Source organism: Ranitomeya imitator, chromosome 4 (assembly GCF_032444005.1).
Source record: "Ranitomeya imitator isolate aRanImi1 chromosome 4, aRanImi1.pri, whole genome shotgun sequence".
NCBI lineage: Eukaryota > Metazoa > Chordata > Amphibia > Anura > Dendrobatidae > Ranitomeya > Ranitomeya imitator.
The window spans coordinates 451,110,533-451,136,213 of record NC_091285.1 but is presented as its reverse complement, the minus strand read 5'-3'; the positions used below and the strand labels follow the sequence as shown (position 1 = coordinate 451,136,213).

General features: G+C 45.3%; 1 protein-coding gene across 1 annotated transcript in view; it reads left to right on the top strand.

The window, feature by feature from the left end:
* The first annotated feature begins 633 nt into the window (after positions 1-633).
* The window catches only part of RBPMS2 (RNA binding protein, mRNA processing factor 2), a 68,072-nt gene continuing 43,024 nt past the window's right edge, over positions 634-25,681 (top strand). Inside the window, exon 1 of the mRNA XM_069765752.1 lies at positions 634-981. Within this exon, the coding sequence (XP_069621853.1) occupies positions 931-981 (51 nt within the window). The 5' untranslated portion in view covers positions 634-930. The remainder of the gene's footprint in view (positions 982-25,681) is intronic.

Here is a 25,681-nt window from a genome sequence, read left to right as displayed (position 1 = left end):
AGCTTTGATAAAGCGGGCCCATTGTTCTCAACATATGAAGCTGTTTTTGGTCTGATTAATTTTAATAACTCATGATGTATAAATATGGATGTCATACTTATGGAAAAAACACACATTTGTGTGACCTTAGCCTCAGGGAACAGGGCTGCTCGGAAATGTGGACACAGGACTGCAGGATTCATAGCTGTCGTCTGAAGTAAATCTAATGCTCCACAGCCACTAGTGGGCTGAATTCCTGTCACGGGAGGACATTAGTGAGAAGCAGTCCCACAGGGAGAAAACACGAGCCGGTCACTCGTGTTTTCTCCCTCCCTCACCACACACATATTCCCATGACTGACTCTTCATACAGGCCGGTAACCCATTGTGCGCCGGCATGCAGTGCTCCCCTTCTTCCCAAACACTAGTGCAAGTTTATCAAAAGTTCCATTAAAGTTTTCACTTTCTCTTTTTTTTACCTCACGGCAGCCCAGAGGGTGATGATCGGGGCAGGATTGGCTGCTCCCTCATGGAGGAGGACAAGCAGCTGATCCCGCTCTGTGCATCACTGGGCACAGCCCTCCACCCCTCCCAGACTGTGGAACTTTAATTGATGACCCTCCATGCTCGTCCTGGAGCTCACTCCCCCTCCTTAATGAAGCGTTCACTTCAGGAAGGGCTGGTATAAAGGGCGCCCACTCCGCCTCACTTCTCCTGCACTCTCCACCTCAGCACTCACAGACACCTCTGCACCGCAGACATACCTGGCACCCGCACTGGGCACCTCCGCACCACGTCAAAGTTGGGCACAAGCCTTCTCAACTCCAGCTGCAGGCACCACAAGTTGGGCAGCACAAGGGCAAGAAGGGGGCACGTTCTCTAGTCTAGCAGGGGACCCCACCACCAGCAACCGTGGACTCTGCAGAGGACTCAGCTGTTGGTCTGTACGCCATGAGTACCCTAAAGTCTGACACTGAGCACAGCAGTAACCTCGAGGAAGAGGTGAGTGCTGCCTCTCCCACTGTAAAACCTTTCATATTCCTTCTGCCTTTCATGTTCTCTTTGATGACTCTCTCAGTTCTGACTTGTTGTTTCTCTTTGCAACTTTTTTTTAGTTTTCTTGTAAATTAGTTGCTCAACTACACTTCCTACAGTGGGTATAATCTACCATGATTCCTGAGTATTGCCTCTGCTTACTTGCAGTCCCATGTAAAACTAGTGCTGTTGTATGAAAGTTTCTGTGAGCTTCTTCTGTATTCCCTTTTTAAGATGCTGTACAGACACAGTTTACACAGAACTAATCTCTAGTATCTTCTCTCTGGATTTGTCTAATGTCACTGGTAAATATTTAGAGTTGTCCTTGCACTAGGCCAGTTCCTATCTGTCACTGGTGAAGTAAGCCATGCCTCATAGGGAGCGATTTACTGGTACGGCTCATTCAGATGTTAAGGCTTTTTTTGTGCATTAACTTGGACTCCTAACTTTTTTTTTTTCTCTTAGAAAGGGGGTGACAGGCTTTCAAAAGCGGTGCAGGTATATAGGGGGAAATATATTGGCCACGTCCTGCTTTTGTCTGGAATCAGCCTGTTATTGCAAATCTATAAGAATTAATATATCTTCCGACCCATAGACTTGTTATGGCAAATTATATAGGTCTACAGCTTGGTGATAAGTTTGCTTTCATTCCAGTCAAAATCTGATTTCTTTTGATGCATATCGCTCAATCTGCGAAAAGTAGACCTGTATATGGACCATGATGGTTATGCGTCTTATCCATTGGAAACACGGCTCAAATTCATACTTGGGAAGAGCTGTCATCTGAATGAGCTCTAACTGGAGTTTGGTTATCATTAAAATAGTGGCTATCAATGGTGCCAATTACACATGTTCACATGTTTACACTTTCTTGTCTATTAAGTGTTAAATATTATGAAAAAGACCATGTAACATTTATATTTTCTCATGTTCCTGCAATCAGTTACATAAACTATGATGGAGTTTGCTGATACGAAAGTATGTGTAACATAAATATAAGGGTATAGGTTTTTCTACTCTAGTGAGAGGCTTCCATTCATTAACTAGTATTAGGGCTTCAATTTAAACGCTTGTTTTTTTTTTTTTTCAAATTTGGGGAAACAAAGCTATCAAATCTGATCAGTTTTGCATATATTGGGGGCATAAACTTAAGTCACAATTGCGGACACCCTCCCTGTAAGGGCATGCAATTGTGGCATTGCTAACTCTTGCCCCTTTGTTTGTCAGTTGTATGAATTATTGCTGTCTGCAGCAGATATTCTGCACCGTAAACAGGTATTTTGCAGCAGACATTTCTGCACTAAAAACGGATCTCTTGACAAGAGAAATGTTGCATAAAATACATGCATTTTTTTCACATGTTAATTTGAAGTGAAAAATGCTGAAAGAATTGACATGCTGCAGACTTGACTTCAAATTTGCAAGGAAAAGGGTAAGAGGCATGAGAATTCAGAAACTCCTTTTGCTAGCTCTGTAAATTGCAGTGTTTTTGGTTCAGAAAACTGTTGCAAATACTCAAACGTGTGCGTGTACCCTATCATGGGCTCTAACATGGAGTTTCTGAAGCAGATGCACTTGACAGACTCTTCCTGTTCACATCAACATTAATTCACTTTGCTGGTCAGTGTTTTTTTTTTTTTTGTTCGTTCAACACTCGCATGAAATCTAAACTAGTGGGTTTTTTGTCTTGTATAGCAAGCAACTCTGCCAGCATAGATCTCGATTGGGTTAGAATGGTAATTGTAATTTTCTGGGAGTTGGATGGTGCGCATTCAGATGACTAGTATTGGAAAGGTATTCCTTTTAAGATATAAATCTCCTTCCCCTTTGTAATATCAACATTTGAGGTGTAAAGCCTTTTTGGCATAAACAGTCCCAGCAACCAGGCCTACTAATGTTTGAGCTGTTGCTATAAAAACAACTGTCTCTGTAAACCCTCAGTCACTGATCACTTGGAAAGGGAAAAGTAATATTTCCCATAATATATATGCTTTGTCATTCTGTAATTATGCTGCTGGTTTTGTAGTGTCCATAGTGGAGGGTTGTTTGGTTTTCTCATATTGTAACTGTCCACAATGTGGCATATATGGCCTCTCCAATACAAGATTATAGAGCCATAACTGTTGTAATTTGGATTAAATGTGTATATATTTATCTACTAGCTGTACTACCCGGCTCTGCCCGGGTTAATAACTGCTGTTAGCAAAATAGAATGTGTTTAACAAATTTATTCTGCGCACAAAAACCACAAAACGAATAGATAATTATTAAAAGGCAAAAACTAAGCTAATAGAAGCATTTCACAACAATATATTTCAACACCAGAGATATTCCACACAGATTTAACTAATTTGGCCAAGTAATATGAAGTAATCTTCTACTTATTTGAGAGCCTTTTGATAAATTACATGCTTAGTTTTTCCTTCAGGTGCAAAGACTAACTGATTTTTGGCCGTTCCAACTCTTGAACAGGCCACATAGACCATGGGAAAAGCATGGAGATTGTAAATGGATTCCAACTACTTTCAAAGACTGTCCCTGAGCCTTGTTGGACATAGTAAATGCCAGTCGAACAGGAAACTGGAGGCGTTTAAAATCAAAAGGCGAAACAGATGGAATGAGAGGAGTTGTTGGCATGAAAACATCTCCTGTGGCACATCCTGTCAAAATGGTTGCCTCAACTACATGTGGAAACAGGTTCTTAATCAAGAGTCTTGTTCCATTACACAGCTTTGGTGGATCCAAATTTCTCAATAGTAGAATAGGTGCTCCAGGTTTTAGAAAGGGGTTGTGAGGAGGAAGTCCTTGTGGCGCCAAGGAATTGAGGAACTCAGTTGGATATGGCTCTTGAGGAAGCAACTGTTCTCATGTCAGCCTTGTTTCTTGGGCTTCACATTTTTCATTGGCCCGTAATGCAGCTTTTCTCTTTGCATCAGCTGACATTCGTGCCATGGAATTCCTCTTATGAGGCATTATTGTGGTAAAAAGTCTGTAACTGGCAGTTTCTATATCCACACATAGAGGTAATGTGACTGACATCAGCCTTTCCACCAACACACCCTAACTGACATGCTATTACCTCACAAGCTTTGTTATACTGAGAATGTCCTTTGTTGCCTATATTAACCAATCAGAGCTCAGATTAATTAACTGTAGCTAAATAGAAGCTGAGCTGTGACTGGTTGTTATTGGCAGCCTGATAAATCCCCAGCCAACAGGAAGCCCTCCCCCTGGCAGTATGTTAGCTCACACATAAACATAATAGGTCATGTGACTGACAGCTGCTGTATTTCCTATATGGTACATTTGTTGCTCTTGTAGTTTGTCTGCTTATTAACCCATTACCTACAATGTCTTTTTTGGAGGGGGGGGGGGAGACTCCTAATCTTTAGCTTTTAGCAACTTAAGATTTTATAATTTGGTCCTTTTTTTTTTTTTTTTTGTAAAATTAATGTTTTAACCCCTTTACCCCCAAGGGTCGTTTGCACGTTAATGACCGGGCCAATTTTTGCAATTCTGACCACTGTCCCTTTATGAGGTTATAACTCTGGAACGCTTCAACGGATCCCAGTGAATCTGACATTGTTTTCTCGTGACATATTGTACTTCATGACAATGGTAAAAATTCTTTGCTAGTACCTGCGTTTATTTGTGAAAACGGAAATTTGGCGAAAATTATGAACATTTCGCAATTTTCCAACTTTGAATTTTTATGCAATTAAATCAGATATGTCACACAAAATACTTAAGTAACATTTCCCACATGTCTACTTTACATCAGCGCAATTTTGGAACCAAAATTTTTTTGTTTTGTTAGGGAGTTATAATGGTGAAAAGTTGACCAGCAATTTCTCATTTTTACAACACTTTTTTTTATTTATTTTTTTTTTTTTTGAGACCACATCTCATTTGAAGTCATTTTGAGGGGTCTATATGATAGAAAATACCCAAGTGTGACACCATTTTAAAAACGACACCCCTCAAGGTGCTCAAAACAACATTCAAGAAGTTTATTAACCCTTCTGGTGCTTCACAGGAATTTTTGGAATGTTTAAAAAAAAAAAAATGAACATTTAACTTTTTTTCACAAAAAATTTACTTCAGCTCCAATTTGTTTTATTTTACCCAGGGTAACAGGAGAAAATGGACCCCAAACATTGTTGTACAATTTGTCCTGAGTACGCCAATACCCCACATGTGGGGGTAAACCACTGTTTGGGCGCATGGCACAGCTCGGAAGCGAAGGAGCGCCATTTGACTTTTCAATGCAAAATTGACTGGACTTGAGATGGGACGCCATGTTGCATTTGCAGAGCCCCTAATGTACCTAAACAGTAGAAACCCCCCACAAGTGACCCCATATTGGAAACTAGACCCCCAGGGAACTTATCTAGATGTGTTGTGAGAACTTTGAACCCCCAAGTGTTTCACTAGTTTATAACGCAGAGCCGTAAAAATAAAAAAATAAAAATTTTTCCCACAAAAATTATTTTTTAGCCCTTAGTTTTGTATTTTTCCCAAGGGTAACAGGAGAAATTGGACCCCCAACAGTTGTTGTCCTATTTGTCCTGAGTACGCTGATACCCCATATGTTGGGGTAAACCCCTGTTTGGGCACACGGGAGAGCTCGGAAGGGAAGAAGCACTGTTTTGCTATTTCAACACAGAATTGGCTGGACTTGAGATCGGACGCCATGTCGCGTTTGGAGAGCCCCTGATGTGCCTAAACAGTGGAAACCCCCCAATGATAACTGAAACCCTAATTCAAACGGTAACCCTAACCACACCCCTAACCCTAATCCCAACCCTATTCCAAACTGTAAATGTAATCTAAACCCTAACTGTAACTTTAGCCCTAATGGGAAAATAAAAATAAATACATTTTAATTTTTCCCTAACTAAGGGGGTGATGAAGGGGGGGTTTCATTTACTTTTATAGTGGGTTTTTTAGCGGATTTTTATGATTGGCAGCCGGCACACACTGAAAGACGCTTATTGCAAAAAATATTTTTTGTATTACCACATTTTGAGAGCTATAATTTTTCCATATCTTGGTCCACAGAGTCATGTGAGGTCTTGTTTTTTGCGGGACGAGTTGACGTTTTTATTGGTAACATTTTCGGGCACGTGACTTTTTTTTTTTTGATCGCTTTTTATTCCGATTTTTGTGAGGCAGAACGACCAAAAACCAGCTCTTCATGAATTTCTTTTGGGGGAGGCGTTTATACCGTTCCGCGTTTGGTAAAATGGATAAAGCAGTTTTATTCTTCGGGTCAGTACGATTACAGCGACACCTCATTTATATCATTTTTTATGTTTTGGCGCTTTTATACAATAAAAACTATTTTATAGAGAAAATTATTTTTGCATCGCTTTATTCTCAGGACTAACTTTTTTTTTTTTTTTTTTTTTTGCTGATGCTGTATGGCGGCTCGTTTTTTGCGGGACAAGATGACGTTTTCAGCGGTACCATGGTTATTTATATCTGTCATTTTGATCGCGTGTTATTCCACTTTTTGTTCGGCGGTATGATAATAAAGCGTTTTTTTTTTCTTACGGTGTTTACTGAAGGGGTTAACTAGTGGGCCAGTTTTATAGGTCGGGCCGTTACGGACGCGGCGATACAAAATTTATGTACTTTTATTGTTTTTTTTAATTTATTTAGATAAAGAAATGTATTTATGGGAATAATATATATTTTTTTTTTTACTTTGTCCCTGGGGTAGACATCACAGATCGGTGATCTGACAGTGTGCACAGCACTCTGTCAGATCACCGATCTGATAGCAGTGCAGGCTGCTTCACAGTGCCTGCTCTGAGCAGGCTCTGTGAAGCCACCTCCCTCGCTGCAGGACCCAGGACCCGGATCCGCGGCCATCTTGGATCCGGGTCTGGAGCAGGCAGGGAGGGAGGTAAGACCCTCGCAGCAACGCGATCACATCGCGTTGCTGCGGGGGGCTCAGGGAAGCCCGCAGGGAGCCCCCTCCCTGCGCGAAGCTTCCCAGCACCGCCGGCACATCGCGATCATCTTTGATCGCAGTGTGCCAGGGGCGGTCCGTGACCGCTCCTGGCACATAGTGCCGGATGTCAGCTGTGATAGGCAGCTGACACCCGGCCGTGCTCCCCCGTGAGCGCCGCTGATCGCGCTGGACGTACTATCCCGTCCGTGGTCATAGGGGCCCACCCCACCTCGACGGGATAGTACGTCCGATGTCAGAAAGGGGTTAAATATGAAATCATGTCACTTTAAATTGAATATTGGGACGCCCTTTTCTGTAAAATTCATACTTGAAAATTTTTTGCAAATTATGTTTCTGATTCATTAGGACCCAAATCATTAAAAATCTGTTATTAAAAAAAAATGAAACTTGCTAATTTGGCAAGTAATGGGTTAATCAGATTTTAATTTTTGAAGGATAATGCCAGACGTGTGTTTTTAGGGCAAGTTTCATGTGTGAAGTTGTGTGTGTGGTGACATGCATGTAGCGACTTATGTGAGATGAGTTTTGTGTGGCAATTGTCGAGTTGCATGTGACAGGTTAGTGTGGCGAGTTTTGCGTGTGCAAGTTTTCAATGGCAACTTCTGTGTTTTGACATTGGTGTATGTGTGCTGAGGGTGGTATGTGTTCAAGCACATGGTAGTGTGTGGCACATTGTGTGTTCATATCCCCGTGTGGGGAGTATCCCATGTCAGGGCCCCACCTTAGCAACTGTACAGTGTGCATATACTTTTTGGCGCCATCGCTCTCATTCTTTAAGTCCCCCTTGTTCACATCTGGCAGCTGTTAATTTGCCTCCAACACTTTCCTTTCACTTTTTCCCCATTATGTAGATGGGAGCAAAAGTGTTTTGTGAATTAAAACACGCAGGGTTAAAATTTCACCTCACAACATAGCCTATGATCTCGGGGTCCAGACATGTGACTGTGCAAAACTTTGGCTATAGCTGCGACTGTGCAGATGCCACTCACTCACTCGATTAACTGATCTTGATCACTTATACATATTTTTGTAACTTGGTTCGACTATGATTTATTTAACACAATATAGACTACCTCCCCACATGTTACTCTTAATGGTAAGCTTTTAAGGTGTTTTATTTATGCTTATATTGATGGTGGTCAACTTTTGGCATTTGTGGTAAAAGACATTTTGCCTTTCCCTTCTCCTTGTGAGACAAACTAGTGGCAATAAACAATACCTATACGCATATTCTCATTGGAGTCAATAGAAAAGCTTATTTAGACTCTAAAGGTGAATTTTAAAGCAGACCCTTCTCCAAAATTCAGACAAATTCCATTCAGAATTGCAGGATTTCACTTCCAGAGAGGTGAGTCTTCAGGTTTTTTTTTTTTTTTGAAGGTTTCCATGATGGGCGACAGTCTGTGTTGGGGTAGAGTTCCAGAGTATGGGGGAAGCACGGGAGAAGTTTTGGATACAGTTGTGTTAAGAGGGGAGTGGAGAAGATCTTGTGAGGATTGAAGGTTGCGTGTAAGTACCAGGAGACCATGTTACAGATGTATGGAAGAAACAGGGTGTAGATGGCTTTGTATGTCATAGTAAGGGTTTTGAACTGGAGTCTCTGGATGATAGGAAGCCAGTGAAGGGCTTGGCATAGGGGAGAGGCTGGGGAATAATAATCTTTAATAATAATAATCTTTATTTTTATATAGCGCTAACATATTCCGCAGCGCTTTACATTTTGCACACATTATCGTTGGGGCTCACAATCTAAATTCCCTATCCGTATGAATAGCGGGGAGACGGGTAGATTAGTCAGGCAGCATAGTGTAGGGTGGATTGGAGTGGTGCTAGAGGGGAGGCCCGAGTTTGAGGCTGCAGTAGTCAAGGCGGGAGATAAGGGCGTGAACTAGTGTTTTTGTTGTTTCATAGTCAAGGAATGCGCAGATACAGCAAATATTTTTGAGATGGCAGGAGGCAAGTGCTTGGATATATGGTTTGAAGGAAGGCAGTCGAGGATCACCCCAAGGCACTGGGCATGTGGGACTGGGGATAGTGAGCAGCCACTGACATTGATGGATAGGTTGTTCAGTTTTAGAAAGCGAGCAGAAAAGACTGAGATGACAGGCATTGTGGGATTATGGTGAGTAAGGAGGTGGTCAGGTCCAGATAGGTAGATCTGTGTGTCATCGGCATAGAGATGATACTGCAAACCGTGGGTCTTTGAGCTGTAACAAGCTGAAGCTGAAGGTGTAGATGGAGAATAGTTGGGGTCCTAGAACTGAGGCAACAGTAGTTTTGAGGCATAAGGGAGAAGAGATATCGGGCGATTGCTAGACACAAAGGATGGGTCGAGGGAGGGCTCTTTGAGCATGACTGTGATCAAGGCATGCTTGGAGGAGGGGAAGACACCAGTTGAGTGAGAGGCTGAAGAGGTGTGTTGGGCTTGGGGATGAAGACTGGCAAGGTTAGGGATAATGTGGGACTAGAGTGACTCAAGCGGTGAGATGTGATCTTGACAGGAGGGTGAGGAGCTGATGTACTGTCATGACGGCAAAAAGCTAATACTGGTTCTCATTTGTTGGTACCTTTCTATAATGTTGCATATTTAGCTTTTGTTTTTTAAACAACCAAAGAAACACCCAGCATATAGGCAAACTTTTGCGCAACATCAAGTTGAGCAGTTAAGTTGCTACTTTTTGACATAACCCGCTTTGCTGGAATGGGCATTGTGAAACCCAACTGGCAAATACTTGAAATATTACTCTACTTTAGTGGCATAAATTGTCTGAAATTTACTTCAGTCCATGACTAGACTACATTTCTGGCGGTGCACAGCATTTGTAAGGAGCACCATATTACTGTAATTATTGGCCTCATCATTCACCGCAGCGGTGATGCCCTACAAATATGTAAATATAACTTTGTGCTAAACGCAAAGCTGCATTCAGCACACCCTCAAAGTTCACTTTTAGTTGAGCTTCAACTAATGCTATAAGGTGACTTCAACTGTCTAGTGCAGTCTGAGGACACATGTTCCCACAATCCTTTTTTTTTTTTTTTTTTTTTGTGCAATTGCTCCCCAACTTCCTCTTTAAAGTAACATATGACAGCGGGAAGAAGAGAAATTGGTTGACCAGCTGCAGGGATTTGGCACTGTATAACCAGATATGGATTCGCCATACATCAAAACATTTGTTTAGCACTTCAGCAGGCATATGTGAATTATGGGGCTGGAGGGTTACAGGCATGCAGGATCTCCTCTAAAGTACTCGTTCATGGAGAAGACCCCCACCCCCTCCTGCCCTATTTTCCAGATGTGGGAGTCTTACTTGTGGACCTCACATCTTGGGATTTGACGTACTTGTTGCCCTCAGACCAGAAAGTTGTGCAACCCTGGTCTATACCATATTTTCTAAGAACGTCTGGTGCACAATATTATGTGCTTACAGACCTGTAGTGACTGTAAATTAAGAAATACAGCATACAATCTTTAATATGCCCTGTTTAAGTGCCTATAGGCAACTGCTAATCTTAAACATGTTTTGAGAACTACAAACCAGGGCAAAAGAGATGCAAATCTGCTTGTGTAAATGGGCCCCAAAACAATTGAGATGTTCTTGGCTATTAATCACTGAGAAATAAAGCTGATAGAAAGTTTTACATCTAAATAGAATAATCAAGATGATGTATTCCATATGCGTCATCACCATCAGTGGAAGTAGAAGTGGCTTAATAATGGAAGAGCTTTACAATGCATGTAGTACATGATGCTTAGAGCCTTATAAGTACAGTGTTTTGGTTTAACAGCATCATAACATTCCATCTGACTTCAGTCAGCCTGTACTAGATCTTGGTGACATGTAATGTGGCTCACTAAACAGAAGACTTTTAGTTGTTTTTTTTTTTTTTTTTTTTTTTTTGGGGGGGGGGGGGGGGGAGTTCCTTCTAGGGGTACAATGAAGCAAAGCACCTGGATCTGATCATCTGAGAACACTAAACAAAAAATCCGCACTATCATTTTCAATGTAGCATAAATACTGCATTTTTGTTTCTCTAATTTTTGCTTCTATATAAGAATCTACATTAACTGGCCAGGCAAAGATGCAGTTTCAAGCTTATGGCTCCTGAATAGTGGCTGCAGCTGGCTACTGCATATCCACCCCTATTATGCAGTTATTCCTGCAACGGGAGCAACAGATCTGAGGGTGACGGGCATCATGCCCACACCAATGAAACATTGACCTAGCCTGAGGATAGGCCATCAATGATGTCCCAAGACAGCTCCTTGGATGCTCTCACATTGCGTTCTGTGTCCCTATTGGGGCATACATCCGATATATATCCCACAAAACTGGATCCGGATGCATGCGCTGACAGGCCATAGACACTAATAACTGCAGAGCGAACGTGCACTGTTCTGCAGTCCGGGTGTTTCCTCCTGCACATGTACACTTCCAAAAACGATGCACTGAAGAGCGCACGTTTGCTCTGCAGTCACAATTGGTCTATTGACCCCGTTAATGCATGCGTCTGGCCCCTGTTTTGTGCAGGATTTCGGTTGAATACCCTTATGGGAATGAATGCCATGTGACATTACCCTTGGTTTTCCATTGAACCATGAGAATGAGCTCGTGGACAGGGTGTGGTTTTTTTTTTTTGGGGGGGGGGGGAATATGTGCATACGTCAGGATTTCTTGCAGAAATTTCCTGAAGAAAACCGGACATTTTCTGAAAGAAATCCACATGTTTCTTTTGCATGTTTTTTCCAGAGCTTTCCCAATGCATTATATAGCAGGAAAAAATACAAAATTAATGAATTTGCTGCATTTATCACAGAAAAAAACACAACATATGCCCAAAAATTGCAGAATGCATTATAAATGATGGGATGCATATGTATGCGTTTTTTGCTTATTTTTATAGCGAAAAATCCTGAACGTGTGCACAGCCTAAAATTATATTCTGCAGCCTGGGCACAAAGAAATGGTGCAAAGTTTTACAAGCCATTTACAGAATTGATTGGTCAAACAATACTTAAACTCTTGCGTAGTACCTTACATGTGTGTGTGTGTGGGGGGTTCTTCCCACCATATTTAAGACGGGTGTGGGAGGTGGAAGCTATTTAAAATTGTTAGTTGAGAAATGCAAGGTAAATGAGCTAAAGAGAACTCTAAATTGAATCCATTTTTGGTATGACTTTTTTTTTTTTTTTTTTTTTTTTTTGTCTTCAAAACCGCATTACTTCTAGGTCCCCATTTTATAACCATTTTAGGAAAAAAAACTCTACTAAAAATTATTGCAAACAATTTGGATAACTAACTACAGATCTTTTGTGGATGTAGGCTTGTACAAATCAGTCTTTGTAATCCCAGACACTGACATCTGGCCATACCAACACTTCCAGGACTCTGTTCTTTACACTGAAGATGCACAGCATTGTTTTGTCACACGGGGTTCCCAAGCTACAATTTCACTTCTAGGACAACACCTGCAAGGAGTTTGCGTGGATTTCCTCCCACACTCCAAATACTTATGCAGAATTTGGATTGAGCTCCAATGGACACAGTGACCTGTTTAAAGCGCTGCACAATATCATGGTGCAAAATAAAGTAATTATATTAGCTGTATGTATAGAGTTGTTTGCTCCACACCATCTGCAGGAAGATTGATGCCTCCCTGGTATTGCATTATGGAGAAGTATCTGCCTGTTTATCAGCATTGATGTCAATAATCTTATCCAAATCCCTAACTCCATTTGCTGGCGTGATGCCCCAAGCATGCAAAGATCGTCCTCCATTCTTCACTGTTGCCTGCTGGCATACATAAAACTACTGTTACAGCCAAATATTTCACGTCTTGATGACTGTCGACAACTTTCTGCACCTCTGTTCAGGTTTTCATACATGGTTGTCACTTACTTTTGACATGGAGTTAAAGCTGTTTAAACCCCAGTCTTCATTTAAGTCTTTGCTTGGGATAGATTGCTGATGCAGTAGAACTACCTTGTTTTGCGATGGTGCATGACATCTGACTTGAAACTCTTCCTCAGCCTCACCTTTTTTGTAGCAGTTTAGCACCTATCATAGTATTAAAAGGGTTGTCTGGTCCATATCAATAAGTCTGCAGACTTGTGACTGTGTGAATACCCCACTACAGGCACTGTGGACTGGAGGGTGTTACACAAAGTCCTGGCCATACACTTGTATGATGCAATGCTCTCTACAGTTACACTTCTACTGGTCAGTTGTCACTGGTTGGGGTTTGACCTCGGCTCTAAGTCACACCACCCACTATATATATATATATATATATATATATATATATATATATAATCTCTATCCCCATTTTTCACCTATAAGCCCCTGATGGTGGAGGCCATAGCTTATCTACAGCATTCTGTAATGCTGTAAATAAGCCCCTGATGTATCCTGAAAGATAAGAAAAACAAGTTAGGTTATACTCACCCAGGTCAGGTCCGATGGGTGCCCGGGTCCAGCACCTCCCATCTTCATACAATGACCTCCTCTTCTTGTCTTCCTACCGCAGCTCCAGTGCAGGTGTACTTTGTCTGCCCTGTTCAGGGCAGAGCAAAGTACTGCAGTGCACAGGGCCTGACTGACCTTTCCTGGCGCCTACGCACTGCAGTGCTTTGCTCTGCCCTCAACAGGACAAAGTACATCTGTGCAGGAGCCATGACAGGAAGCAAAGAGGACGTCATCATATGAAGATGGGTGTTGCTGTCCGGGTCCAGCACCTCCCCATCGGACCAGACCGCCCCTGGGTGAGTATAATCTAACTTGTTCTCATCTTTCAGGTTACATCGGAGGCTTCTTTACAGCATTACAGAATGCTGTAGATAAGCCCCTGAAGGTGGTGGCCTTAGCTTATAGGAGAAAAATGGGGTGACTGATTCCCTTTTTAAAAGTACACATCCATTTGTAGCTAAAAAAATATATACAGGGCTAGTAGTTTTACAGCAAGATCAATACTTGACAGGTAACTGATCAGTGAAAATATGCTTGGAAAAATAGAAGTAACAGCTGACCGCACCACTGTAATGTGTGAGCTGTGTCCATCCACTAGCAGTAAGGCGTAAAGCCGGCAGATGTCGGGTGCTATTGCCGAGAAACAAGCCGATGAATCCAAAAATGCAGAGAAAAAAGAAGGCAGCACTCACCGATCTTCAGAAGCGGGTGTATTTATTTACTCACATAAAATCTTGTCAGGGGTGTAGGGGTACAGTGTGTGGCAGGGCTGACGACGGCCATTTCGTGCCTACCTGGTGCTTCTACGGGTCAGTCTCTGCATTTTTGAAAATATGCTTGGGCACAATAGTTTTTTGTCTTCCTAGTGTTACAGCATTTGAGTTTTGAATGCCACACAATTGTACAGAGTCCTATGAATATTGTCTCCAAAGTGACTCTTAAATTGGTCTTGCAATAAATGGCGGTTAGTCCTAATGGCTAAATGATTAATATCACTACTGTAAAGCTATGTGCACACGTTGCAGATTATTTGCGGTTTTCTAGCATTTTTGCGCTATAAAAACGCTATAAAACCACAAATCTGCATACATTAAGCATCCTATCATTTTTAATGAAATCCGCAATTTCTGTGCACATGATGTGCGTTTTTCCGCATGAAAAACGCATTGCGGAAAAATAATGAACCTGCTCATTAATTTTGCGGTTTTCCCACTGTCTAATGCATTGGGAAATGTCTGGGGAAAAAAACGCATCAAAACCACACAAAAAAACGCGCAAAACGCATGCGAAAATCTGCCAGAAATGTCCAGACTTTCACAGGAATTTTCTGCATGAATTCCTGAACGTGTGCACATAGCCTAAAACTGCAGCTAAAAACCTTTAAATCAAATGTCAGCAGGTTTGAAGGTGGCATGAGGTAGGGGTTAAAAAAAAAAAAACCACACCATTTTAAGGGTATGTGCACATGTTGCAGATTTTGCTGCGGATTCACAGCAGTTTTCCATGAGTTTACAGTACCATGTAAACCTATGGGAAACAAAATCCGCAGTGCACATGCTGCAGAAAAAACACAAATGTAGCATTCTGCAGAATGTCAATTCTTTGTGCAGACTCTGCAGCAGTTTACACCTGCTCCATAATAGGAATCTGCAAAAAAATTGCAGAAAATCTGCAGTGTGGTCTACCTGCGGATTTACAAAAATCAGTCCAGAAAAGTCTGTACCACTTTCTGTAATGTGTGCACGTGGCCTAAGAGTCAGGCTGTCTAGTTACAATGAAGGGTCACATGGTGATCACTGCCAGGGCTACAGCAGTGTCTGCATGATAGTCCAACTCCTGTGATAACCAGCCCATGATCAATTATGTACATGGGCAACCTTGCTCCACAAGGTTCCCTTTCTCAGAACTGCTGCACCCAGTGATTCATCTTTGGATATGGACAAGGATTTGGGGTCTTTCTTTCCTTGTGCTGTTCTCAAATTAGGTGAGATTACCTTAAAGCAGGCGGCCTTTTATTTATGTATTTCAACAAGCCAAAAAACATGGAGGGCCAGGGCTGCAGTCACCCTGGCCTCCTGCCACATGGAAAGGGTCGCTACAATCAGGACGAGTTCATCTTGGCTGGTAGTTTCAGGCACCAGCCCTGTTTCTGGGTTCCCTTGGAGAGATTGGGAGTCATCCTCATCTTCCAAATATACATTGATCACTGGCGCAGCCGGTGGGGGTGCTGGAGCCAATTGGACTGATTCAGGATCTCAAGACAAACAGGGACGCAACATATTCCTGTGTACTGTGTGGGTGGGAGTCCCCTCTTCCGTTTCAGGCTGGACCTCATAAACTGGACCCCTATTGCCGAGCCGCCGCTTCACTCGGTACGGCCTTTTCTCCCACCGGTACTCTAGTTTGTTGTGTGGGCGCTTTTCCCTCACTAAGGCTACGTTCACATTAGCGTTTCGCTAATGTGCATCGCTGTTGCGTCGGCGACGCGCCCCTATGTTTAACATGGGGGACACGTGCGTTTTTTTGGTAGCGTTTTCCGACATGTGCGTCGTTTTCGACGCTAGCGTCGGACGCAAGAAAATGCAACAAGTTGCATTTTTCGTGCGTCCGATTTTCGTCAAAAAACGACGCACGCGTCGCAAAACGCAGCGTTTTTGGTGCATCGTGCGTTGCATCGCCGCACCGGCGCGCAACGCTAATGTGAACGTAGCCTAAGACTAGGTCGCCAGGCTGCAGGGCTGTCCCCTAATTGAGGAGCTACCTGGGGATGCTCCAATTCTTGCAGCTGGTTCTGCACTAGACCTTAAATTGTCCACAGCTGACAACTATGTTCTTGAACCCAATAGTACACCCCCATCCGTGGGTAGTCATCCTCAGGCTCCAGCTCTGCCAGCCCCTTCCCGGGTCAGCCAAAGAACAAAGGAGTGGGTGAATCCAGTGGTGCTGTGATTCCGATTGTTATACACCCACACCAATTCAGGGATGATCTCAGTCCACTTCACCTTTTGGTCCTCTTCCAGGGTCCTCAGCATTTGAATCAGAGTGCAGTTAAATCTTTCACAAGTCTCATTCCCCTGTGGATAAGGGGTGGTCCTGGACTTAACGATTTTGTACAGCTGGTGCAGCTCCTTCATCACTCTTCCAAGGAAGCAGGCCCCTTGATAAGAATGGATGCGCTTGGGACACCCATACACCTGTATGAAGTGTTTGCAAACTGCATGAGCAGCAGACTCGGCAGTCTGGTCCCACATGGGCATCACTATGGCAAATTTAGTAGTGGTCTATCATCACTAAACAATGCTTATAGCCTTGGTGTGCTGGTCCAATTGTCAAGTAATCCATTGCCAGTAGGTCCATGGGGCCAGAAGACCTCACGGTCTATGGGGGCTCATTGTTCTGGTTGTTTGACCAGCTCACAACTTCTGCTTTGCTGACATACTTTCTCAACAATGTTCCTTAAGTTGAGATGATATAATAGGCGCTGTAACCACTGTAAGTTTTTTTTTTTTTTTTTTTTTTTTTTTTTTTTTTTCTGTCCCAAAGTGTGCTCTTCTCATGTGCTTCCTTAGCCACCTGATCCCTCAAGGACGAGGGAATCACCGTCTGCCATACAAGACTGAGTTCTGTCTGCAGAAATACTTTCCGGTACAGGATACCATCCCACAACTGGAGCCTCTCCCACTGGTGTAGCATCTTCAGTACTTCAAGTGACATGGACCTCCTATCGTGCCAATTGGGCATTTGTTCAGACACGACCCACCTTCTCAACAGAGCTAACTCCGGATCCTCCTGCTGCACTCGGACCCACTGATCACGGGGCTGCTCCAGCAAACTCACACAGGCCTCTTCCTGTTCAATTTCCCGCGTCGCTGCCACCATCCTGGCATTCTTTCCAAAACCTGGGACCTCCACATCTTCCAGTTCTTCATCCTGGCTGGGTGCTGGTTTGCGATTGTTCATGCGGATGCCCTCTCCCGAGCAAACTCTCAGCTCCTTTTATAAGAAATTCTGTATTGGAACTTGGCCATTCAGGCTACCCAATGTTGTTCTAGGGCCCCTAACTTGGCATTCTCGAGATGGGCCAACCGATTGTTATCGGTGCGTACATGAACTTCTGAGCCAGCCAGATATTCCGCGAACTTCTCAGTAATTGCCCACACCAGCGCCAACAACTCCAGCTTAAACGATCTGTACTTTTCTGGATTCTTTTCCAAGTCATGCAAAGACCGACTGGCGTATGCGATGACGTGCTCTTTCCTGTCCTGCATCTGCGATAGTATGGCCCCGAGGCCCTGCAGGCTCCCATCAGTGTGCAAGATGAACTGTTGTGTGAAGTCATCGTAGGCCAGCACGGGGGGCCTCCGTCAAAGCCAAGAATGCCTCCTCCTGACACTTCCCCCACTGTATGCTCCTGTTTTTGGTGCAAGAGGGCACTCCCCTCAACTCCTGGAGTGGATTAGCAAGGTGGGAAGTCTTTTACGAAGCATCTGAAGTATCCTAAGAGTCCCAGGAACGCACACACATCTGTTTTTGGAGTTGGCCACTCTTGTACCGCAGCGATCTTCTCCTGGGTAGGCCTCAACCCTTCAGCGGAGACAACATCTCCCAAGTATTCAATCTCGGTACAGAAGAGGTGACACTTCTGGAGTTTCACTTTCGAGCCATACTTCTGTAGCTGACTCAGAACTTGCTCTAGTCTCTGCAGATGCTCCTCAAAGGTGGGGGCAAAGACTATATCATCCAAGTAAATCAAAGGGGCTTCAAAGTTCAGGTGTCCCAGACATCTCTCCATGAGTCGCTGAAATGTTCCTGGGGCGTTTGCTAGGCCAAAGGGCATCCAGTCAAACTTGTACAGTCCCATCGGAAGGATGAAAGCCATCTTGGCTAGGTCTTGCTCAGACATGGGCACGTGCCAGTAGCCACTGGGCAAGTTTTACGTGGAGTAATATCTGGCATTCCCTAGGGCAGTCAGGGACTCCTCTATCCTGGGCAGTGGGTATGAATCCCACTGTGCAAGCGTTGAGATGGCAATAGTCCACACAGAACTGCAAAGACCTGTCTTTCTTTCTCATCAAGACTATAGGGGCAGCCCACGGGCTCTGACTCTCGCATATAACTCCCTTCAGCATGTGACAGCATTCCCTTCACCTCCTGGTACATCTGTGGGGGTATTTGGTGGTACCGTTCCCAGATTGGTGCCGCATCCCCGGTGGGTATATCGTGGGTGATGGCTGTGGTACGTCCAAAGTCATCTTCATCTTTGGCGAACGCCTCCTGAAATTTCCCCAATATGGCTTCCACCTGAGGTACCTGCTGTGGAGTAAGTTCTGAGCTCCACCCTCATGCATTCCAGTATCTGGCGCCCTTCTCAAAGTAATCTGGGGTCCATAGCTGCCTTCGCTTTGACGGTCACCAGCTATGGATCTTCTGGCCTTGCTGTCAGCTGTACTGCCTCAGTTGGGACCAACTCATCGGGGAGGCCCAGGACTTGGGCGACTTCGCTTCTAGGGGGCAAAGTTGTATCTGTCTCCCCCAAATTTATGCAGCGCACAAGGGCAGTTCCATCCTGCACAGTAGCCAGGGACCACGCAACCAATATTCCTGACAGCAGCTGGGCTCAATATGGATTTTGACCCCTTCCAGCAGTATGCCAGCTCATATAGGCAGGGGAAGCACCATCTGCCCAGGGGGCAACATTCGATTGACTGACTGAGGCAGGGGCGACTACTTTGTCGAGTTCCTTTCCATTGTTGTATGCTTCCCGCACCTGGGGGTTTGGTCACTCCATTGTTGCAGGAACTGTTCCGATGACTCACTGAAAACCAGGCTTCCAAGGTCTTTTAACACATTCATGCCCAGGTTCACAATATGGTCTTTAGCTACCTCTCCATCCACAGTACCACTCCTCTTCTCCCGAGGTCTTTTCCGCAGACCTCTATGTTCATCCATACCACCCCTGTGACCAGGATGGGCAAGTGATTGGCCACCATAAGCTTGATCACAGGGCCCCATTCGGGCCGTAGCACCTCTGAAGTGACGGCAGAAAGATCTCTCAGGCATGGTGGTTACTTGTGAGCCGGTGTCTTATCAAGCACCGCACTGCTCTTCCACTGATTTCTGCCCAGACCAGAGGGCACATGGAAACAAGGCTGTGGGGACTTACTCCTCCTCTGTTCTTCACTCTGAGCGGTGCCCCTCAAGCTCAGAGCCACCTAGTTTAAAGGAGGGCGCAGGGATGGTCAGCTCCACCGGGGACACCATCGAGCAATGTGGCCGGATTCTCCAAGTGTGGCATGTAAGAGGGCTTCTCCTGGTAGTTTCACCCTCCCGTTGGGGGGCAACTCCGTCTCGCACCAGAGGGCCAGGCCCTTCTGCTAGAGTTCATCTGGAGGCTGCCATTTCTTCAGACCTGTCTAATCTCCATTCTTAGGTCCCACTGGGGGATATTGTCTGCAGTGGTGGTTACCTCCCCGCTCTGCACCCTTCCCACCAGCCCCCGTCACTCCCTGTTCTTATTCTCGCACACGCGTCACTGCCAACCTCAGAGAAAGTCATGTCTGGCTCTACTCACATGCACTCAATGCCTGTTTTATCATTGTGTCACGCAGTCCCATCACCAGCTGATCTGAGCAACACATCAACTGACCCAACCCCTACATCGTCCTTTCGTCTGATAGCAGTTAAGCTCTTGCAGGGAGTTCATGAATGGGTCATGGTCTCCCACTCCCATTGTACCCGGTGAAACAGTCGCATGCGAAGTTCCCCCCCCCCCCCCCCCCTACGTCAGTGTCCCCCATGCATCTCCAAGTATGTGCAGCACTTTGTCCAGGGTATCTCTCTCCCAGGGGGACCTATGCATAACCAAATCCTGCGCCTCCCCCTCCAGGGCCATCAAAGCAATTTCTGCCTCCAGGGCTGGTGTCATAGGATGCATCTGCATCATTCCCCAGATACTGTCCAACTCCACAGCATTACATTGTTCTCGGTGAACCTCGGCAAATTATTCAACATGGCTCCCAGGGAAATGCTAGACCTGGGAACTTCCCCCAGCTGCTTGGTCTGCCCTATCCACGCTACCGTGTGACATCCTGCCGACTACGCCAAATGTAATAGTATGCAGGTACTGAGTATGTCACCACATACCAACAGTTGAGGGGTTTAATAACAGGAATCAGGTTCTCCTCGCAGGGAGGAAGCATTGGAATATAAGTAGCAATAAAACAGTGCAAAAATATGGGAGTCAAACAGTGTAACAGAAGTAAGCAGGATTTCTTGAGAAAAGAACACTTCAGTCTGAGGACTTGCTTGAAGGGTCGTCTTCTCCGATGTAGGCACCAAGAAACAGCGGCACTTGTCCCTCTGTAGTCCGTGGGCTGAGTAGTCTCTAGGAGCCCACTGCCGGGGGTTTTGGGAGTTAATGTGATACGCACAGGCTGAGTCTTTAGCGTTTTTCAGCACAGCCTATCCCAGGAAAACGAGGGTCAGTCTAAGTCTCTCTCCAGGAATTGGGGGCTCTGCACTGATACTACAGGTACCAGGGGGTCACAGTCTCTACACGTGCCAATGTCTCTACACTGGTCTCAAAGCACCCCTCTCCAGTCACAGCAGATTCGACTTTCATGTAATCACAAGATGCAGTCTTTCTGGGTAATCTGACTGGGATCTCAGGCATAGAGCCCCCAGACTCTTGTGCTTCACCTCCTTACACATCCATGACAGCACCACCTGAGAGGGAATCTGCCCTTCAGGAACAGGAAACCTACAGATACAAAAGAAGGAAAGAGGACAAATGGACTGAAATCATGCCCAATAGTTTGCTAAATAATGGTATTTAAGGATACAGAACGTGGGGGGAGAGGGGGTAACAAAATACCAAAAGGAGGCGCTATTCCAGAGGACAACAAAGATACTATAATGTGCAGTGGTAATACATGAAAATCCATGATTACAGTATTTGATTAAAGGCAACTTCATATAGACCAATGGTTATCATATATAAATACCATAGCAAGAATGAAAATCAATGAGGGATGGTGTAACACGTATATCTATAGGCCAAGGTAGCAAATCCATAAGAGGCAAACAATTAGATCCAGTTATGTGCTGGTGACTTACAATGAGTCACACCTTAGGCCGCATGATGCTTACCTGTTGCTTGTGTAGAGGATGCACCCTACCCCGACGTGCATTTCGGCGTCTGCCTTCATAAAAGATACAAAGGGCAGCACCTCTCCCACACATCAGTTGGTTTCCTGCTCCTAGAGGACAGGATGCCCTACAGATCATCCATCTTTTGTTCATAAGGATTCCCAGGCCGGCTGTCTGACTCAGGTAGCGGGGGGGTGGTCTCCTACATCGGTCAGTGCAGGGTCCCTGGAAGCACCACGGTGGGCCTGGGTAAGGCTCCACAACTGTGTAGAGCGGGGTCCAGAGGATTGCCAGTGCCAGATGTAAGTATGCCCCCAGGTCCTTCCTGGTCTTCCTGATGTGCAGTTTGGCTGGCGTGGAGGCTGTGCTTGACCTGGCCAGGCCTGGACTCCGCTGCCCTCCTGCTCGTTCATTTGAGCACCAGAATTGACACGGCAGGTGGGTGGGGCCAAGGGGTCAGATGCCAGAAGGCGGTATGGTGCAGGTGCTGCAGTTTGGGTGGCAGAGCACGTTGGGATGGGCTACAGAATGTTCTGAATGGGGGGCAAATCCCCTGGCCACACACCTGCTGACCCAGATTCGGGGGAAGGGCTATAAAAAAATTAAAAAATTTTAAAAAAATGCTGCAGGGCTGCTTTTGGCCCATTACAGCAATGGATGAGCCAGAGGCTCCCATGGAGCATGAGTGCTTCAGAGGTCCCATGCAAACCCCCAGCTGAAAAACTGAGGATAAAGCGAAAAGCCCAGCTGCAAATGTTCTTCCAGGCTGAAGGATTCAGCTCGCTACCCTGTGATCCGGTCCCTACCGCTACTGCTTGGGTAAGATCTTCATGAATGTACCCTGATGCAGTATTTCCCTTATTTACTTCTCTAGGGGAAGAAATGCTCTGGTAAAACGAAAAACAGGAATGTGCCCTTTGCAGTAGTCCCTTGCCAGATGCCTGCCCTAAAAAGTTGTCAGCCATGTTTGCGACACAGTAGGGGGTTAAGTAAAGGGGAGCAGTAGTCCATAGTTAAGACTTGGTCCTTTACTCTTTCCCCCACTTCACAGGTGGTGGAAGAAACCCCTGTTTTCACTGCAAGCCTAAGAGAAATTATTAGAATGGAAGTAAGATTCCCTAAAGTTATTTCAAGGTGAACCTAAGAAAAGAGGAGCAAATTTCTCAAGGTCAGTCCTCAGCTGCCCCTAGGAAAGGCGATTATTCATCAGAGGCCTCTGCCTCCTCTGCTTCTTCTGAAGAGGATTCCAACAGTTTCTGCCAACGATGCCGGTAACCAGGGTAAACATTGGGTTACTAAGCGCAGGGCCGCGCTTAGGAACCCGATGTTTACCCTGGTTACCAGCGTAAAAGTAAAAAAACAAACACTACATACTTGCCTTCCGCTGTCTGTCCCCGGCGCTCTGCTTTCCTGCACTGACTGAGCACAGCAGCCGGAAAGCAGAGCGGTGACGTCACCGCTCTGCTTTCCGGCTGGTCAACGCTGACACAGGATGCCGGAGGAGTGCAGAGAAGCAGAGTGCCAGGGACAGACAGCTGAAGGTAAGTATGTAATGATTTTTTTTTTTTTTACTTTTACGATGGTAACCAGGGTAAACATCGGGTTACTAAGCACGGCCCTGCGCTTAGTAACCCGATGTTTACCCTGGTTACTAGTAAAGACATCGCTGAATCGGCATCACACACGCCGATCCAGCGATTAAATAAAGTTCTGGACTTTCTGCAGCGACCAACGACATCACAGCAGGATCCTGATCGCTGCTGCGTGTCAAACACAACGATATCGCTAGCCAGGACGCTGCAACGTCACGGATCGCTAGCGATATCGTTGTGACGTTTAGTGTGAAGGTACCTTAAGTTCAGGGCTTGATAACTAGAGTGGAAAAAGCCAGAGAAGAATGGCTCTCTACCACCAGCCTTCAAACGGAGATATCCGTTTGAGGATCCCTTAATGAACAGATGGGATAAGGCCCCAAAGCTGGATGCAACTGTAAAGTCTCAATCCTCCATTCCTTTTGATATGGCCCACTTAAAAGATCCGCTAGATAAGAAAGCACTCATTTCTGAAAGGGTGCCCTAAGGCCAGCGGTGGCTGCTACATGCACAGCCAGAGCCATGATGGTCTGGCTGGACCTGCTTGAATCCCAGTTAGAAAATGGAGCCTCAAGAGAATCCATCCTAAAGTCCCTGTCAATAATTCAGAACGCCGCAGCCTTTAGTTGATGCTTTGGCAGACTCTGCAAGGATGGCGGCCAGGGCCACAGGATTATCAAATGCTGCATAAAGGTCTGTGCCCAGAGTTTTTTGACCAGGAGACATCCAGGCCAGATCCCTTCTCTGCTCCATTCCATGTGAAGGAGAATATCTGGTCTGGTTCTGGACGAACTTTTAAAAAGGCTGGAGATGATAAAAAAAAAGTTCCCTACTCACCCGAACCCCCCCCCCCCCCCCTAATAGATATCCCTTCACCAGTTCACCAGGAAAAGTTGGTCCGCCTACACTCAGGGTGGGGTTATTAGAGGTGTTCAGGACCTGTCTAAAAGAAAAGCCATGTCTCTTTTGGGCTCTCTCGTCGTGTATTCCCACAGTCTGGTGGGCCCAGTTCCATACAAGGAAACTGCAGGGTGAGGTTTTGTTACACCAGAAAATTTGGAAGGGGGGGGGGGGTTACCTAGAAGGCCAGCTAACTTTGTCCCGAAATGCTATAAAATGCCTCGATTGGTGGCTAGACAGATGCAATCTATCCAGAGGGGTGCCCTGGGAATATAACCTAACCCGTATAGTCACCACAGATGCAAGCTGGGGAGGGGGGACTTATATGGGGTCATGTACAAGTGTTCTGACAATCAGGTCACCATGTTGTATATAAATCACCAAGGTGGGACTCTGCACTCCACACCCCTGATGAATGTAGCAGAACGTTTGTTCCAACTAACAGAGCAGCATTTTATGTCTCTAAAGGCCCCTTCACATTAAGCGACGCTGCAGCGATACCGACAACGATCGCTGTTTGGTCACTGGAGAGCTGTCACACAGACAGCTCTCCAGCGACCAACGATCCCAAAGTCCCCGGGTAACCAGGGTAAACATTGGGTTACTAAGCGCAGGGCTGCGCTTAGTAACCCGATGTTTATCCTGGTTACCAGCGTAAAAGTAAAAAAACAAACACTACATACTTACCTACTGCTGTCTGTCCCCGGCGCTCAGCTTCTCTGCGCTCCTCCTGTACTGGCTGTGAGCACAGCGGCCGGAAAGCAGAGCGGTGACGTCACCGCTCTGCTTTCCGGCTGACCGACGCTCACAGCCAGTACAGGAGGAGTGCAGAGCACAGCGCCGGGGACACAGCGGTAGGTAAGTATGTAGTGTTTGTGTGTTTTTTTTTTTTTTGTTTTTTTTTAACGCTGTTAACCAGGGTAAACATCGGGTTACTAAGCGCGGCCCTGCGCTTAGTTACCCGATGTTTACCCTGGTTACCAGTGAAGACATCGCTGGATCGGTGTCACACACGCCGATCCAGCGATGTCCACGGGAGATCCAGCGACGAAATAAAGTTCTGGACTTTGTTCAGCGACCAACGATCTCCCAGCAGGGGCCTGATCGTTGGTCGCTGTCACACATAACGATTTCCTTAACGATATCGTTGCTACGTCACAAAAAGCAACGATATTGTTGTGTGAAGGTACCTTAACCGCTCTACACATAAAAGGAAAAGATAACACCACAGCAGATTACTCAAGCTGCAATCTTCTTAAACAAGGGGAATGGTCCCTAAAAACCGCAATCTTCGACCTGATTGTGCAAAGGTGAGGTCAGCCAGAGGTGGAGGTGGATTTTTGCCACCAGAGTAGAGGAAGGTGAGACTATTTTGCTCACTGAATCCCAGAGAACACCCTTTGGCTGACGCTCTTGATAAAGTGGGACTTCAGACTATCCTTTGCCTTCCCTCTCCTTTCTCTACTGCCCCTGGTGAGGAGTAAAGACAGAGCGAGAATTGGTGATCGCCCCGTTATGGCCCAAAAGGGCACGGTTCTCCTATCTCAGGACTGTCAGTGTTCTACCAGACATCCAAGATC